Source organism: Carya illinoinensis, chromosome 14, assembly GCF_018687715.1.
Source record: "Carya illinoinensis cultivar Pawnee chromosome 14, C.illinoinensisPawnee_v1, whole genome shotgun sequence".
In the NCBI taxonomy this organism is placed as follows: Eukaryota; Viridiplantae; Streptophyta; class Magnoliopsida; order Fagales; family Juglandaceae; genus Carya; species Carya illinoinensis.
In genome coordinates, this window is record NC_056765.1 from 3850788 (window position 1) to 3870323 (window position 19536).

At 35.8% G+C, this 19536-nt stretch overlaps 1 protein-coding gene across 4 annotated transcripts; it reads right to left on the reverse strand.

The window, feature by feature from the left end:
• Positions 1 to 6059: 6059 nt before the first annotated feature.
• LOC122293174 lies at positions 6060 to 19139 on the reverse strand. 4 transcript variants are annotated; one of them, XM_043101664.1, is made up of 9 exons: positions 18989 to 19139; positions 18385 to 18752; positions 17482 to 17877; positions 17179 to 17328; positions 16815 to 16922; positions 10027 to 10089; positions 8756 to 8788; positions 8202 to 8635; positions 6060 to 7004 (listed from the first exon to the last, which is right to left on the reverse strand). In XM_043101664.1, exons 2-9 carry the CDS (start codon positions 18707 to 18709, stop codon positions 6396 to 6398), a joined length of 2118 nt encoding a protein of 705 aa, XP_042957598.1. In that variant the 5' UTR covers positions 18710 to 18752; positions 18989 to 19139; the 3' UTR covers positions 6060 to 6395. The 4 variants fall into 4 exon arrangements, with proteins under 4 accessions (XP_042957598.1, XP_042957597.1, XP_042957600.1 ...); XM_043101663.1 differs by having other exon boundaries at positions 18974 to 19130; XM_043101666.1 differs by lacking the exon at positions 17179 to 17328 and having other exon boundaries at positions 18974 to 19130.
• Positions 19140 to 19536: the final 397 nt, after the last annotated feature.

A 19536-nucleotide genomic window follows, 5' to 3' on the forward strand; every position in this document is an offset into this window, starting at 1 on the left:
GTTGTCGAGGCAATCCCGGTAATACAGGAGGTGGTGGCATCATAAGGGATAGTCATGGAATTGTGAAAGGGGCTTTCTCTACGTATTACGGACGTGGTACCAATAATAGTGCGGAATTAAAGGCCATTGTGGAAGGAGTTCGGCTTTGTAAACGGCTTCATATGAATAATATTATTATTGAAAGCGACTCTAAAATTGTCGTCGATTGGATTCGTACAAGGAAGTGCACGCTGTGGTATCTCTGGGATTTTTGGGATGAGTTATGTGAGGAACTGAGGGGAATGACTTATATGGTTGAACACCAATTCAGGGAAGCAAATTTTGCGGTGGATTTTTTAGCTCGTGAAGGAGAAAGAGGGAGGACGGAAGTTTATGATAGCATTCAAAGAGGCCCTCGTCTCTTGAAAGGCATTGTTCGGACTGATTCTCTGGGCCTTCCTTCTTTTCGCTTCTAGCTGAGTTTGTTTTTGTTTTTTGTTTGGTGGTGTGTTGGTTTTTAGGCATGTGTAGTTTTTTGTTAGGCATGTTTAGACGTTGTTTTGTTATAGGCTTGTTTAGGTTGGTTTGTGGTTTTTTTCTTGTTTTTTTTTTGGTTGCTTTTGGGAGGTCTTTGTTTTTTGTTAACTCCTAGAGGCTGGTTCTGTAACCACGGTTTCCCTCCGCCATAAGTGAGGATTTTTTTAATAAACTTGGGACGGAGCCACTAATGGACATGTGGCTACCGGCTCTTTTCAAAAAAAAAAAAAAAAAGGTGCATCGTAGTCCTTCTGGTATTTCACCCAATCAACATAAGTATGCTAGTGACTTGGTGGCTACAGCTGGCCTACAGGAGGCTACTTCTGTTGATACACCTATGGAATTAAATGTCAAGCTTCGCAAAGAGGAGGGTGACTTACTTGTTGATCCCAGTTTATATCGAAAGTTGGTGGGTAGCCTTGTTTATCTCACCATTACTAGACCAGACATTTCTTTTGCTGTACAGCAAGTTAGTCAATTTCTTCAGACTCCTCGTCATCTTCATTTGGCTGCTGTTCGTAGGATCATACGCTATGTTCAGGGCACTTCTGCCCGTGGTTTATTCTTCCCGGCTAGCAACTCTACTCGTCTTACCGCTTATAGCGATGCTGATTGGGCTGGTTGTGCGGATACACGTCGCTCTATCACTGGTTGGTGTGTATTCTTAGGTAATGCATTGATCTCTTGGAAGAGTAAGAAGCAAGACAGAGTTTCTAAGTCATCTACGGAATCTGAATACCGGGCAATGTCTTTAGCTTGTTCTGAAATTATTTGGCTTCAAGGTATGCTTGCTGAGCTAGATTTTTCAGAGACTGATCCCACACCTCTACATGCCGATAATACAAGTGCTATTCAGATCACAGTCAATCCTGTCTATCATGAGCGCACGAAGCATATTGAAGTCGATTGTCACTCTATTCGTGAAGCATTTGAAGCTCGTGTTATCACTCTTCCACATATTTCTACTGAACTACAAATTGCTGATATCTTCACCAAAGCTCTCACTCGTCATCGACATTACTTCCTAAGTAACAAATTGATGCTTGTTGATTTACGGGCATCAATTTGAGGGGGGTTGTCAACAAGAATATATTAGGCACCGTATTAGTTGAATTATAGAGGAATGTTAGGCACCGTTTGATTGAATGTTAGGCACCGTTTGATTGTATATAGCTGACTTTCCATGTATAGTATTCGGTGGTATAGTTTATATAATAAAGAGGAAACTGAAGGCTAAGGCATTCGGACCAAGAAATTGTCAATTATATGAAATAAAGAAGATCCATATCCAATGCAATGAACTACTTTCCTGCATGTGTGAGGTGATATCAAGATTCCATACTCGACAACTTATAAGCGGTGGGGTTTATGATGCAATCAACCATGCCGTCAAGAATGGGACGTCTGAGTTTGTTTTTACAACAGTTAGGATGGATCCTAGATTTTTGGAGAATGAAGATAGAAATTCGAGGAACATTTTTATACTAGTTGTTTTGTATCGTCAATCTAAGATCTTTAGCCTTAAATATGGGCTTGATATTAAGAACACTTTGACATCATATAGAGATCGCAACGATGATAACATGTTACATATGGCAGGGATGATAGAAGATTCCACTCTAGAGAATGAAGATAGAAATTCGACGAACATATTTATGCTGGCCGTTTTGTATCATCAATCTAAGATCTTTAGCCTCATAACAACCAATTTTTCTTCAAGAACACACCATACCTAAACATATGGACTGAGATGTTCTCCAGCTACCTGTCTAACTTGGATGATCTAATTTGTGAAAAGAAAGACATAATAATAAATGTGAGGAATTCATACTGTCTAATAGTCTCACACATGCAACACCATATCTTTCTCTATAGTTATAACCATAGCCGATCATTTATTGAAGGGGGAAAAATCTATTTATAAGCTTCCTATTTACACACCCAATACACCTTTTCTATAGTAGGTCTTTTAAACTTTTTTAATTATTGTAATGAGTCTTAAAATATGAAATATGTTTACACATCAACTTGCAAGTAGCAGAATTCATAGAAAAAACCCAAGAGAGTAAGCAGGCTGTGTAATTCAGATTGCTCAACTTAAGACAAAATACAAGTGGAATTAGAAAAATGTACGAGTTTCTTCGTAACAGTCATCAAGCACAACTCGTTTTAAAGATGATCATAAGCTCCAACATATGACATACTAAAAGTATAATCTGTTACCTGATCTGATTTAAATCAAAATAGTTCCAAAAAGACGATCGAAAATAACTTTAGGCACCAATTAATGCTCTCTGAGGTCTAAAGCTTTGTATCCGAAACGAACTTTCAGAGGATTTAAAAAGAAAACAGAGCCTCAGGGATTGGAGTACAAGGAAAATAGAGATTCAGGGTTTAGATCTTCGACCTTAGAGCTGTTCCTTGATGGCCATAAACCCCCAAACTCTCATACATAACCCTCAACAGTTAATCCTCATCACAACATCTCTCATCCCCTCCCTCGTTAGGATTGGTCTTCTAATCATTCCCTTGAAAGCTACAAAATAATCAATTTTAATATATATATATTATTTTGTGTAAGGATAGATTTTTTGTCTTTCCAATATTAACCGCAGTTATGTAGTTGATTTTGGTACGTAGCATTCTTTGGACAAATGCAGGAGGTGGAGAGAATGGTCAATCCCAAGATTAAAGAAGGTACTAACATAGATGGTTTAACTCCACAACAACTGTTTAGAAAGAACCACGAGGACATGATGGAAAAGGGAGAGAAATGGATGAAAGACACATCATCGTCATGTACAATGGTGGGTGCTTTGATTGTTATCATTATGTTCGCTATAGCTTTTACTCTTCTAGGCAGTAATAACCAAACTATAGGCTGTTCGATATTCTTAAAGAAAAATTTGTTTATGCTCTTTATAATATCCGATGCATTATCCATTTTTTCTTCCTCAATTTCAGTTTTGATGTTTTTGATCAGAATCCTCACATCACATTATGCAAAAGAAGATTTTCTTAAGTCTTTGCCAAGAAAGATGATTATAGGTCTTTTCACCATTTTCTTCTCTATTGCAACCATGATGATAGCATTTTCTGCTACTCTTTTACTCATGCTATGCAACCAATCGTGAATTGTTATTCCTATAATTTGTTTGGCTAGTGTCCCAGTCACCCTTTTTATATTGATGCAGTTCCCCCTTCTTGTTGAAATGATCATGTCAACCTATTTCCCAGGCGTATTCAATAGAAAGATGTAGCTTGATTTTAACTAATCCATTGTGCAATATGGTGTTTGCAATATTATAAACTTAAGCTCTATTCAGTGGCAACACAAGAGATTGCGTGCTTCTAGTTTTAGGCTACAAGGAAGAAGGCTTCAAGTGTTTGGCGCTCAAAAGAATAGAGAGATTCGTAAGTTTCTTCATTATCTCACAAGTTGAAGGACTTGAGAGAAAATTGAAAGATTTCTCGTTTGGTAGAAATTTGTTTGTAGTGTGTTTGTAAGACTCGAAAATATTTAAGATTTTAGGTTTTGGTATTTTTTTTTAATCATTACTCGAAAATATTTAAGATCTTTTCACTCCATTTTTAAGTTAGTAAATTTCTTCCTATCTTCATGTGTTGACTAGCTAGTAAATTTTTTAGTTACTCTCTCTCTCTCTCTCTCTCTCTCGATACATTCATACATTCTCTATTTTGCTCCATGTCCAGCTTTTCCTACTTGTGGTAAAGCTCATTTCATATATAGCCTTCACGTACGTACGTACGTACGTCTGTATCAAATCGCGATCCACTTTTATATATCCATAATTCATACTGTGTGGTTTCATTGCAATGCCATTGATCTGATCTGCCACAAACTCAAGATCGAACCACATCTATCTGCTAATCATTCAAAACTTTTTCTATACATTATAAACTTTTTCTATATATTATAGAGTTTTATTTATTTATTTATATAACTAATTACTTAGAAAACGTCACATGCAATGCTCATTTTTCAAGATTACCTATATATATAGGCATTACTCCTATTATTATTATTATATAAAATACGTAATATTTGCTGAATACAGGAATTACCTCGAAACAAATTAATATGCATTATGAAATACGAAAAAACTGCATTGGGATGCAAATAACACAACAAAGCTTAGAAGATACTCGGCTGGTAACTCGGTACATGAATTCAGTCCGATCTTTTTATATTAATGATGATGGCTGATTATATTCATTGTCTCTAATCAAGTATACCGAGGAGCTCTTTGACCCGATCTTCCAGAGTTTTGAGGCGGGAGTCCAATGTCCATGCTTCGAGCAGTTTCTGTATCGGAGCAAATTCTGTAGCTACTCTTCACCCAATCTCCAATAATATAACGTCAAATGGAGCTAGTGTCTGACTTGATGAGGCCGTACCTGTAGCGGCCTCTAGTGTTGATGTACAGGCGAGTGGCCCATTTTGAATTGGCTTATAAATCAAGCAAATCGGATCCACAGGCGACTGGACTTCCTTTTCACGTGACCCAGGTTTCACACCCGCTTCCAGCGACAATCCCGTAATCAGTAGTTCAAAGGGTAAACCGTTTTTAGATGATTTGGCATTTGCTTCTCTCTTAATGGTCTTGATGATGTGACATGGAAGATCAATGTCGACCCCACGGATAATCTGAAGTAGGAATTTCCCTTGCACATCAATTTTGATTTTCTTCTTAAATTTTGTTGGTGTCACATTAGCTGCAACTGTGAGGTGCAACATTTGGAAGAATGGAAGTAGATCCGAATGACTTATAAACTCGTTCACATCATGTTCAGTACTACCGGTTAGAGCTTGATGTTTTTTGTCGATAGGCTGCTGTGAAGATTTTTGGCTCGTGTCGACGATGTAAACGTAGAAAAGTTTCAGTCTTTTCGGGAGGATGACGACTTCCACTCCACGTACACTGGCAGAAAGTCTATTCAATTCGGTCGGGCGACTCCTGAGTGATTGGTAGATCGAAGTCATACACAATATCCGAGTATACTTTCCCTTCTGCCTCAAGAATACGTGTCCATCTTCTCTCAGTAAATCCTTCAAATCCTCATGTGTACCGCGCGCTCCAACAAGATATATAGGCCGGGATCTAATTCTGTCAATTTTGGATGGGTTGAATTTTTTATTTTTTGACAATTTTTGTTTTGATGTCAAACTGGCGAATGGCTCGAAATTTACAGGACTACAGAGAGCACTACATAAAGAAAATTTACAGATTGACAGTAAAATTATATTACAAATCGTATGTACGCACACACTTTGTTGACACAACGCGCTACTGATTCGAGTGGCCAACATCTCGGCGTCACAGCTTTGGGCAAAACACAATCGAGGCCTGAGGTACTACATATTTTCTCCTATTTTTCTTTTGGATCTTCTTTTTATTTACGGCGTTGAATTCTAAGGAATGGGTTGGTGTTGATGTTTCTAAGAGTAAATCAGTAATTATATGAAAAACTAAGATCCATATGGTTAGGTTTAAAAAGATACACCCACTAGTGAGGACGAATAGGAAGAAATATGGAGTTAAAATACTAGTAGTCAGTAGAGATAACATAGAACACTAAAACGTAAAATCTTAATACATACAAATCTTACAAACACACTAAACACAAATATCTGCCAAACGAGAAATTTTTCAATTTTCTCCCACCCTTGAACTTGTGAGATAATGAAGATCAAAGTTATAAATCTCTCTACACTTTTCAGCAGCACAAACTTGAAGCCTTCTTCCCTGTAGCCTCAAACTAGAAGAATGCAAACTCTTGCGTTGCCGACCACTAAAGAGATCTTAAGGTTATATTGCAAACACCATGTTGCACAATGGATTAGTTAAAATCAAGATTCATCTCAACTCTATCTTCCTATTAAAGATGCCAGGGAAATAGGTTGACTTGATCATTTTAAAAAGAAGGCGGGACTGTATCGATATGAAAATGGTGACTGGGACACATGCCAAACAAATGATAGGAATAACCATCCATGAATATTGGTCACGTACCATGATTAAAAGAGCAATAGAAAAGGCTATCATCATGGTTGCAATAGAGAAGAAAAGGACTAAAAGACCTATAATCATCTTTCTAGGCAAAGACTCTAGAAAATCTTCTTCAGCGTAACGTGATGTGAGAATTCCCAAGAACATCAAGACTGAAGTTGAGGACGAAGAAAGGGACAATGCATCGAATATTATAAAGAACATAAACAATCTTTTCTTTAAAAATATTGGAAAGCCTGTAGTTTGGTCGTTACCACCTGGAACCGTAAAAGCTACAGAGAACATAATAGTAACAATTAGAGCACCCACCACTGTACATGATGATGCTGTGTCCTTCATCCATTTCTCTCCCTTTTCAATCATGTTCTCATGGTTCTTTGCAAATAATTCTTGGGGAGTTAAACCATCTCTATTAATGCTTTCTATAATCTTGGGATTGAGAATTCCCGCCACTTGCTGCATTTGTTAAAAAAAATGCTAGGTAATTAAAAATTATTACTTATGTAAGAAATATCAGTGGTACATTATTTTGTGATAGGGTTAATGAAATACCACATTATTCATGCTTTAGGAGTACTTAATAAGTTTTCAAATATTAAGTCAACTAGTCGTAAACTTGCAAAATGCACAATAATAACTAAACGAAAAACAGTACTCAATGTAACTAAGTTGGTGTGTGTTGAGGCACTATACAATAGATAGACCCTTTAAAATTCAACATTTTGATTTACAAAATCTTGGTTTAATTCTCAAAATTTTCAAACTAAGGGCATTTTCTCAAGATAATATATCCAAAATTAGGGCATATTTGGACAATGGATACTACAAGAATTCTCAGAATTATCAAAATTCTCAAACTTCTCATAATTTTATTTCTAAATATCATTCAAATACTTTTCGATTTTAAGTTTTTCAATTTTTTCATCCAATCATTACCTAATTATTGTCCAAACACAATAATTAATACAACTTTTATAAAATTCAAAACAAAACAAAAAAAAAATACAACTTTTACAAACTTCAAATCAAAAATAATATTCAAATAATCTTTTAACTTTATAATATTTTTATTTAACGTTTTCTCTCATTTTTCAAAACTCAATAAAACATTTTCATTCAAAATCATTTCACTATTATTAAAAAAATTATGAGATATTCCAAGAGTCTAAACATGCCGAATTTTGAATTCTTGCAAACTTTGCTCAAGTGAAAAGGGCGATCAGAAAACTATTTATATGATGTGCCCAAGGCAAAAAGTCGAGAATAAAAAGGCACGTTTAAGGAAAATTAAAAGACTATTAACTTCAAATAAAGTAGAAACCTAGCCAAATATATTTATATATCATTTTGATATAAAAAATTTACTTTTAAAACTATGTGCTTTGAAGATTTTAGCGTATGTAGTAAAAACAAAGTTGGTAATTTGATTGGATATATTATTTTTTATTTCATAACTTGATGCTATATGTTATATATCAATAGCACAAATCAATATGTTTATGTATGGTGTGTTCGGGAAGAAAAATGGGTTGTCATATGGAGCATTTATGGTTTAGTATTTTTGAGTGTGTTGGGTATCAGCTTTTTTCCCTTTTAGAATAAAAAAACTTAATCATCAAGAGAGAGGGAAAAGAAAATATGAGAGAGAGATACCTTAAACCATTGTAACTCTCTTTGCATTTGTAAAGCTGCACCAGATATTTGATTAAGCATAGTGGAATCTTCTATCATTCCTGCCATATGTAACATGTTATCATCATTGCGATCTCCATAAGATGTCAAAGCATTCTTCTCATCAAGCCCATATATATGGTTAAAAATCTTAGACTGACGATACAGAACAGCCAGCATAAGTATGTTCCTCGAATTTCTATATCTATTCCCCAAAAAGCTCGGATCCATCTCCACTATCTTAAAAACAAACTCGGAAATCCCATTCTTGACAGCACGGCTGATTGCGTCATAAACCACACCAATATTTTTGAGTTGTCCAGTTTGGGATGATTCTGATATCTCTTTGCACATGCAGGAAAGAAGTTCTTCGGATTGCTTATGGATCTTCTTCATGTCATATAATTGCTTGATTCCTTTGACAATTATTGAAACAATGCCAATTTAACTGGATGAAACCATAACAAAAAAAAAGAGTACAAAAATCTCAAACAAAAATTATCAAGATTGATTTTGATGGAGTGGAGAGAGTATACCCAACAACTTGCTGACAATTGATTTTGCAGGCACTGCAAAGTGAACAAAATCTTTTCAGTAGTACTTATGGACATCATAAAAGTTCGACCAAAACAAAGCTAGTACGTATAATATTTCTTGTTCAAATTAATTAAATTTTTGCAAGTTCCCATGGCTAAAATCTCATCTAATAAGTACTCATAAGAAAATTTTCTTTGTATTAATCCCTTTTTTTTAATAAGAAAATAAATATTACTTCTTCCACACATAAATCATGCTATAAATTAAAGTGGTTTTTCACGCAAATATCTCAACCAATCTTCTTCGAATTGAATTTTTTAGTTAACTTTTTGTTGATCAAAATTTACATGCATTGTCATTGTTAGTTAAGTCACTGCCCCATCCAAAAACATTTTTCATTCACAGGGGGAGGAGGTTGGTGCTTCGGCTCCACACCCACCTCCCGTCCTCGTTGGCCACGACCTTTATTTCATTCATCTTAGTTTTTTCCTATTTTTTTAGTTTTTTTCCAATAGCACCGTTCAACTTTGTCAATCTATTGCTTTCCAGCGACCTAAGGAGGACATGCGCCCCTTCATTAGTTTCTCCAGGTGCCGATCGTTAAGCTGGCAAAAGAAATCCGCACATACGTGCGGCGCATACGCCTCACACGCGGCTTATGCTGCGTGTGGTCTTCAAGCGCCACCATGCCTCAGAGAACTCTTTGCCACCACACGCGGCAGTTTTAGGATTAGCGGCTTCGGATCTTCCAAATCCAAGTATTCTCTTCACTCCATATGTGGTGTGTGGCATGCATGCATCACCACCACTGATAATGACTCCTAGCCAGCGATTCGTCATAGTTTTCGTTTACTACGCTATGTTCTTGCTTTCCCTGACCAAGGATCGAGTAAAAGTGGATGTGACAGTTCCTTCCAACCAGTCCATATTAACACGTTACAGCACACCCCTCTATGCTATTGCTTCTAGCTGCAGTTTTATAGTCTGTTTATCAAACTATTTTAAAACCGTCACTAAGTGGCATGGTTTCCCCTTGTCGGAATTGGGTTGGAGCCAACTTTTAACTCCAATCATCCACTTTGCTCTTTTTATTTTGTATTGTAATATGTGATGGATTTGGGAAGACTGTAGGTGACTCTTACCCCATCGAACTTATGTGTTGTATCCGTTAATTTATCTATAAATGCTTATTTATTGAGGGAAAACTTACAAAAATTTCAAACAAAAATTATCAAGATATCATTTTAATGGAGTGGAGATCACGGTATACCCAACAAGTAGTTGCGGACAATTACTGAAACTAGCTGGCGAAACAGCACTGCTGGCCTTGGCACTGCAAAATTAACAAAAACAAAGCTAGTTGAATAATATTTCTTCTTGAAATTAATATTGTACAATTCTTAATAAATAATAAGGAGATTTTCTTTATATTAACTTTTTCTTTGTATTTCTGTAAAGAAAAAATAATCCACCTTACCATACTCCCAAATTAATTAACCCTAATTAATAATGTAGACTTCAATTAGCTCACCTGCTGTGTACTCGACTCGATAACTTTTCACTTCGTTTTCATATAAATATATATATTTATGATCAGACTATATATTTACTCCTATTTATTGATCAGACTATATATTTATGATCTTAAATTAAATACGTACCTGACAGCTTAATTTAGCCTATCATTACCATATGATCCAGTACTTATCTTGGTTATTTTAGACTTAGTTAGAGCTTGTTAATTTGGATATTTTAATTCGAATGCCATGTTGTTTCGTTGTTCTGGGGAATCATTTATATAAGATACTGGCATTATATGATTAGGATAATATGAATGGCATAAAGTTTGATGTTATAACATGTATATATACCTGTAGAAAAGATGGTTTCACACTACGCACATAAAACCTAAAAGGCAAAAAAGGAAAGTTTCCTCTGCTTTTGATTAAAAGAATTCCGTATATTACAAAGCTGACCTATGTCCTATTTATACAGAAAACTAATTACAGCACGTGTTATAATTAAAATGAAAACTTGCTAACTAACTCTAACTAACTCATATGTACATATCTCAACACTCCCCCTCAAGATGGAGTATGTATATTTATTACTCCCATCTTGGAAAGGAAAAATGTAAACTGAGGGAAGGCCAAAGCCCTTGTAAAAAAATCTGCCAGCTGATGCTTTGAATTCACATGAAGAGTATGCAGTATTCCAGCTTGAATTTTTTCTCTAACCAAATGGCAATCAATTTCAATGTGTTTCGTTCTCTCATGAAACACTGGGTTGGCTGCTATATGTAGAGCAGCTTTGCTGTCACAGTAAAGTAATGCTGGTGAGTTGTGATTAATCCCAAAGTCTTTAAGCAAGGCAATTAACCAAATTAATTCACATGTTGTGGAACCGAGAGCCCTGTATTCAGCCTCTGCTGATGATCTTCACACAGTGTTTTGTTTCTTGGATTTCCAAGAAATAAGAGATTCACCCAAGAAAACACAAAAGCCTGTAATTGACTTTCTTGTTTCAGGACATGTTGCCCAGTCTGAATCCGTGAATGCCTTCAATTGTAAAGATGAAGATGCATGCAAAAATATACCCTGCCCTGGAGTTCCTTTTATATATCTCAAAACCTGATATGCAGCATCAAGATGAACTTGTGCTGGTTTATTCATAAACTGAGCCAAAATGTGAACAGAGAATACCAAGTCTGGTCTTGTAATAGTCAAGTAGAGTAACCTTCCTATTAACCTTCGATAGACAGTGGGATCTTCTAATGAACCACTATCTGTATTGATGAGGCGCAGGTTAGGATCCATAGGTATTTTGGCTGGTTTGCAGCCAATAAAACCTGAATCTGTTAACACTTCAAGAGCATAGTGTCTTTGGCAAACAGAAATGCCTTTAGATGTTCGAGCTACTTCCAATCCTAGGAAGTATTTTAATTCTCCAAGATCTTTAATCTTGAACTCAGCATGAAGAATATTTTTGATGTCTTGCGCAGCTTGAATATCATTGCTTGCTACTATGACATCATCCACATAGACAAGCAAGGCAATGAATGAACTTGTAGTGACTTTAGTAAACAGAGAATAGTCACACTTAGATTGTGAAAAACCATGGTTTAAAAGACAGTTTGATAACTTGTGAAACCATTGGCGAGAAGCCTGTTTGAGTCCATACAAGGATTTAGTCAACTTGCATACTCGTGTCTCCCCCTCACTTCCATAACCTTGAGGAAGTGTCATGTAAACCTCTTCATTTAAATCACCATGAAGAAAAGCATTATTTACATCTAACTGATGTAAATACCATCCTTTAGCAGCAGCAATGGCAAGCAAACACCTAACACTGGTGAGCTTGGCAACAGGAGAAAATGTATCAAGAAAGTCCAATCCTTCTTGTTGAGTGTACCCCTTAGCTACAAGCCTAGCTTTGTATCTCTCAATGGTACCATCTGACTTATATTTAATCTTATACACCCATTTGCAACCAATTGGATGTTTATCAGGAGGTAAACTAGTAAGAACCCAAGTATGATTTTCTTCAAGAGCAGTTAACTCAACTGACATGGCATCACGCCAATATGAAAATTTGACAGCTTGATAATATGATTTGGGTTCAAAATTGGAAGACAAAGAAACTGTGTAGGCTTTGTATGCAAGAGACAATTTAGAATAAGAAAGATAAGTAGACAAAGGGTAGTGAGAACTAACCTTTGAGGATGCTGCAGCAAGTGAACTATGATCTGAGGGAGAACAAGTAAGATGACAATGATATTGCTGTAGATAGTTTGGTGGATGTCTCTGTCTAGTGGATCTTCTAAGAGAAGAAACATTTGTAGAATCAATATTTTGAGTAGGATTTTGAGGTGGCTGTATAGTGGTTGAAAAGAATGTGGAATCTATTGTAGGATCAAAAACTGGAACTGGAAGAACAAAAGACTCCATAGGTATAACAGTTTGTTGTGAGGAAGAATGAACAAGATTTTTCTTGTAGGGAAATATGTGTTCATGGAAAATAACATCCCTAGATAGAAAAACTGTATGAGATTGTAAATCATAGAGTTTATATCCTTTTACACCATAGGGATAACCAAGAAACAAACACTTTCTTGCTCTAGAGTCAAATTTATTTCTATGGGCAGAAAGAGTACTAGCAAAACAAAGGCATCTAAATACCTTGAAATGAGAATATGAAGGCTTTGTAGAGAAAAGCAATTCATAAGGAGACTTATTTGAGAGAAGTGGAGTAGGTAATCTATTGATGATATAAGCAGCTGTTAAGACACAATCACCCCAAAAACATAAAGGAAGATGTGCTTGAAATCTGAGAGCTCTAGCCACTTCTAACAAATGTCTATGCTTACGTTCCACAATTCCATTTTGTTGAGGAGTGGCATTACAACTCCTTTGATGAATGATTCCCTTAGAAGCATAATAATTGGTCATATTGAATTCTAGACCATTATCACTTCTAATGGTTTTAACTTTATGATTGAATTGTGTTTCAGCAAGAGCAAAGAATGAAAGTAACTTAGGTCTAGTTTCAGATTTAGTTTTCATCATATAGACCCAAGTTGCTCGTGAGAAATCATCCACAATTGTAAGAAAGTACTGAAAACCTTCTAAAGTGGAAGTAGAAAAAGGACCCCATATATCAGTATGGATGAGATCAAATGGTTCTGTAGTGACAGAATTGCTCAGAGGAAAAGATAAACGAGCCTGTTTGGAATAATGGCATATATCACAGATGTTTGTACAAGGAGAATTGATAAGAGAATCTTGTTTATGTAACAAACATTGTCTAGCATTGGATGGATGTCCTAAACGATAATGCCATATGTCTAAAGTTTGAGGACTTGAAACAAGAGGTGCAGGAATACTGGAAGCAGAAAATGCATTATTGGAATTAGAAAATACACTAGAAACAGAATCATCAATTACATCAGGGGTTGATGTCTTATATGGCAGCAAGTAATAAAGTCCATCTCGTTGTTCACCCAGACCAATCGTCCTCCATGCACACAGGTCCTGAATGATACATGATTTGTTCAAGAAAAACACAGCACAGTTAGTAGAATGAACAAGTTTACTAACTGACAAAAGATTGAAGGAGAAAGATGGAACACATAGAACATTAGTCAATATTAAGGTATCAGAAATTTTGACTATGCCTATGTGTGTGACACTGACTTTGTGACCATTTGGAAGAGTCACAAAGGTAGATTGAACAGAGGAGTATGAATTTAAGAAAGAAACAGAACTGACCATGTGGTCAGTTGCACCAGTATCAATGATCCAAGGTGCATTAGAAGGATGATTTTCAACTTTATGGATGAAGGATGAAAAATGCTGAAAACTAAGAGCAGTAAAAATACTATGTGAGGGAAATGGTAATATACCTGACTGATGAAGGAATGTCTGAGGATTGTGATGAGTACCTACGGGTGAAACCACTGGAGGTTTGGTTGAAGATTTGTGTAAATCAAGCATAGAAAGCAGTTGTTGACACTGCTCTTGAGTAAAAGGTACTGAAGATCCTTCAAAAGTGTGTGCCTCCTGTGAAACATTATCAGAAGGGTTACCATTGACAGAATTAATCCGAGATTTGGTGAATTTGTATCCAGGAGGATACCCGTGGAGTTTATAGCATTTCTCCTTGGTATGGCCCACTATTCCACAGTGGCTGCACATTGGTTTAGGTTTCGAAGAAAATTTATTCCTTGGAGTGAATTTCTGAGGATGTTGTTGCTGAGTAGTGGAAACCAAAGCAGCAGAATCATTATTCACAAATTTAACAATGGAATGAATACCACGCTGTCTTTCTTCTTGCAAGATCAGAGAGAACACTCTGTTGATATCAGGAAATGGATCTATCAACAAAATTTGTGATCTAACACTTGCAAAAGTGTCATTAAGTCCCATCAGAAAATGCATTGCATATTCTCGTTGCCGGTGGTCAAGAACAGCTTTTAAAACTTCACAATTACAATTTCTTGAAGAGATACAAGAAGGTAAAGACATGTAATTCATCAATTCATCCCAAAGAGTCTTCAATCGAGTAAAATATGCACTTATAGACAGATCATCTTGCATCAGATCTCCAATTTCCTTCTGGAGCTGAAAAATCCTAGGCGCATTAGTTTGCAAATAGCGTTGCTGTAAATCACACCAAAGTTCTCGTGCTGTGTTGATGTAGATACAACTGGCTGCGATCTCTTTTGATACAGAATTGAGTAACCACGAGAAAACCATGTCATTACAACGTAACCAAGCAGTATGCGCTGGATCAGAAACATTAGATGGCAAGGTAATACTTCCATCAATGAAACCAAGCTTGTGCTTAGATCGTAAAGCAATTCGCATGGATCGAGACCAAGCATGGTAATTATCTCCAGTTAATGGCTGCGTAACCAGCACAATGCCAGGATTATCGGCATTGTTGAGATGATAAGGACTGGATGAATTATCCGTAAGATTGATAGGAGATTCAGAGGAAGAAGACTCCATTTAATGCAGAATTGTAATTTTCTCTTTCACTGATACCATGTAGAAAAGATGGTTTCACACTACGCACATAAAACCTAAAAGGCAAAAAAGGAAAGTTTCCTCTGCTTTTGATTAAAAGAATTCCGTATATTACAAAGCTGACCTATGTCCTATTTATACAGAAAACTAATTACAACACGTGTTATAATTAAAATGAAAACTTGCTAACTAACTCTAACTAACTCATATGTACATATCTCAACAATACATTCATATGAATTAGATAGATGCATGTCTGGATCGATCTATATATACGTAGCTTGTGATATAAATCTCTTAATGACTTTTGAAACAATGTAGCATGCAGCTGTACTAAATATTGTTGGGTTTCTTTGTGTGGAGCCTGCGATTTTGTTCGTGTGGAGTCTAGTTTTGTTTGTGTGCGGCTCAGTTTGATGACCCAAATCGACAAGGACTTGTTGTGATTTTTTGGTGGATTTTTAATAGGAACAAATTTGGACCCATTTTTGGTGTACTCATAAATATCCGATCTAACTTACTAATTAGGGTACGTACTTTCCTATATATGTTTTGTCTTATATTCTTTTACAGCTGCCACATTGTATAGGCATGAATAGGCACATTTCTGAACCGCATAAATCTTGCGTCGTCAATGATTGATTCTAATTTTTGTTTACTTTTTCTCAACATTCCTAACAAATATTGTCGATCTGTTTTGAGAATAATTCTTAATCATCTATCAGCCTAACTAAAAGAACTTCAATGATCATCTATCTGTCTAACTAAAAGAATTTCATAAACTAGGATTACTTGGGGAATTCCATCTAATTGTTTGGATAGTTTAATTAATTCGAATGCCATCTTGTTGCGTTCTTGGGCATCATATATATAAGATACTTGTTTTACGTAAGATGGCATTATATGATTAGCGTAATATGAATGGCATATAGTCTCTGATGCATGATGTTATAACTTGTATACTTTCGTATGAATTAGATATATAGATGTCTGAATTTGTACGTAGCTTGTGATATAAAGCTCTAAATGACTTTTGAAACAATGTAGCATGCATGCATCATGTACTAAATATTGTTGGAATTTTTTGTGCAGAGCCTAGTTCTATTTGTGTGTTGCCTGGTTTGATAATCTGAATCGACAAGGATTCATTGCGATTTCTTGGTGGATTTGCAATGAAATTTTTTTGTCCCATTTTAGCTCTTAATTTGATCCGACTCACTAATTAGGGCACTTTCCTATATATTGTATTAAATTCTTGTATAGCAGCTACATTGTATTTTTGATTATCATCTGAATAAAATATTTTGTAGGTCCATGGACATAGCCACTTTGCCAAATCATGTATGCCAAACCATGTAAACTCATGTCGTATGTGATTGATTCTAATTTTTGTTTATTTTCTTTCTTATCGTTCTTAAGAAGTATTGTCTATTTTGAGAATTCATGATCCTCATCAGTCTTGCTAAAAGAATGCATTGATCATAAGGATTTCTTTGAGAAGGATTCTTTATAAATTAAGGCAGAAAGATACCTGATCCGACTGGTGGAACTTGATTGTGCTGGCCATTTTCAATGTTCACAATGTTCAACGGATCAGTTGCAATGCCGTTGGCAGGAGCCGATGGGTCGATGCGTATACCTTTCAGCAAAAAAGGCCAACGAATCTTGGATGAACAATTTTCTTTTAAAGAAACAATAAAAAAATAATAGAATATATAATAACATTGGCTCTAACCATGATATATATATTGAAGCCTTCAAACGAGCCAATATATATAGCATTAATACAGGATTCATTGCTAAATTTGTTTTATTCTCTATCAGCCACAACGTAATTGAAAGTAGATAGTGGCAAAGTCTAGTAGAGAGAGAGAGATAGAGAGAGAGATACTAACGGGAATAGATCCATTTTTTCCAAAAGACGAGCTGATTTCCACTCGGAAATGCGTTCCGCATAGAAGCCAATGCTAAGAAGGGGATCTCGCCGCGGTCGTCAAGAGCATGTGTCAAACTTGGATACCGCCGGATTAAATCCAAAGCAAGATCTGTTGTGTTGTGAGAGGCGTACGTACAAGAAACGAATGATGACCAAAAAAGGAATTAATTAAATTATAATGACAAGAGTTCAAATGATCGGCAGTAACGGACAATAATATTAATTGGATAGTAAGTAAAACAAAGATCGAGCACGTTGTTACCCAAATCTCTGGTATATATTGTACGGGTAAGAAGCATAGCTCCCTTGCGACCTTTTTCTGCAAGGACCAGATCATTCAGCGAAGTGAGAGGATACAAATACTGCACCAGTTGATCTGATCTTCCATACACAAGAGCCGTCATTAGAGCTGTGTAACCGTCACCATCTGCAATTCCCACGTCTTCTCTCGACATTCGACCCACCAACTCCTGGACTATATGGGCATGTCCAACAGCAACAGCAATGTGAAGAGCCGTTTCGCCTTTATATGTGATTGCCTGCCTTACTGCATCAGGTTGAGAATTAAGAAAGTCCTCTGCAACAGGCCAACTACCACGAAGCACAGCCCTGTATAAGTCCGCATACAGAAGATAGCTCTTGTTGACGCTGCCCATATCTGCAATTTTTTAATTTTTTCATGAGATGGTCTTTTCCCGTATCTGCACTTAATCTGGCCACATTTGGCACCATATCTAGTAAATTTGGAGCCACCGGAGGTGGTGGCAGTCCGTCGGATAATATCTTTTAAAATTTTTAAGATAGTTGGGAAAACTATATATATATATATATATATGAATATGTAAAATTAGTTAAATAGAAATTTCATATTAATTTGTAAATCTTCATTTTCTAATAATTTGGATTTTAAAATCGATTTATGTTTTAAAAATTTTAAAATAACGGAGGAATTTTTTTAGCTTTTCAGTTTTATTTTTATTTTTATCCTTTTAAACGAACATGTATCTTTTAATGTTCATGGGTCCTTGGGGGATAATTAACTACGATAGTTTCAAGCCTATTGAATTTAGTTTTGGATAGAGTTACCATTATAATGCAGACTTTAAGCAATTTTCGAGCGTAGGTGGCAATGTTGAGAGAGAGAGAGAGAGAGAGAGAGACTCACCAAGCTGATACTTCTTTTTCAAAATTTGCCAAGCAGTATTGGCTGAACTATTAATGGTCCTAATCTTGGAAAGTGCGTCTGGGCCGCATGAAATCTGGATCACATGTAAAGCCATGTAATTCCTCCTTCTCCAATCGTTAATAGCTTCATGTTCGTTTTCTTGCTGAAGAAATGCTGGGATTGGGTTTCCATTATCGTCAATGATGTCCTTCCAAAGATCTTGAGCCTTTAAGTAGGTTCGCATCCGAATCGCCCATTCCGCATAATCATATTCGTCAATCAATTCAGGAATAGCCGCAGAAAAGGCAGTACTCTTTCTTTCCATCTTAATCTATGAGCATATATATATATATAATCTATCTGGTGAGCTGCACAAATATTAGAAGATCAGAAAGATGATGTGTTCGATCAAGAGCATATTGAGAGACGCAAATTACATATATAATAATACTGATCTTATAAATATATATCTTGAAAGTGAAATCTAATACTGATATGTGAGATCATTCACTTGATGAGAAATAGCATGATTTTTCTTAACTCATATCATTGATCAAATTGAAGGATAAAGAGATCATGAAGTAATTACTTGCGAGGCAGCTACCTGCTGGAAGACTATTTTCCAAAGCTGTCGCTCCTAGCTTTAAGTTTCACTTGGCGGTTGTAGTCGCAGGTAGTCTATCAAGAAATGATGGCTGCACAGCTAACCAGCTAACCAAGGTTGAGTAATGATATATATAACTTTAAAATATACAAATTCTACATATTTTTTATTTAAAACAAGTGATGGTTGTAATCACTGATATATAGTACCATATCCATACTGACTTATGTCATTAATGAACATGTGATATTGTTTATAATAATATTTGTTTCCATTCATGATTCTCATTTATAATATGTTTTTGTATGCATCAGATCGAGTACGCAATAAATATGATATATATCTATTGGCTATCTTATTGTCACAATAACTTTTCTTATTTTTTCAATTTTCCATTAAGTCTGTTACTTTTTAATTTTTTAGGAATACAATTATCTTTTTCTACATCTCTCTCAACTCATTCCTGATTCTCTCTCTCCTCTCATCTCAAACATCTCTCCCACTCTCCAATGTCTAGCTCTCTACCTATCCCCTCAAACCCACACTCT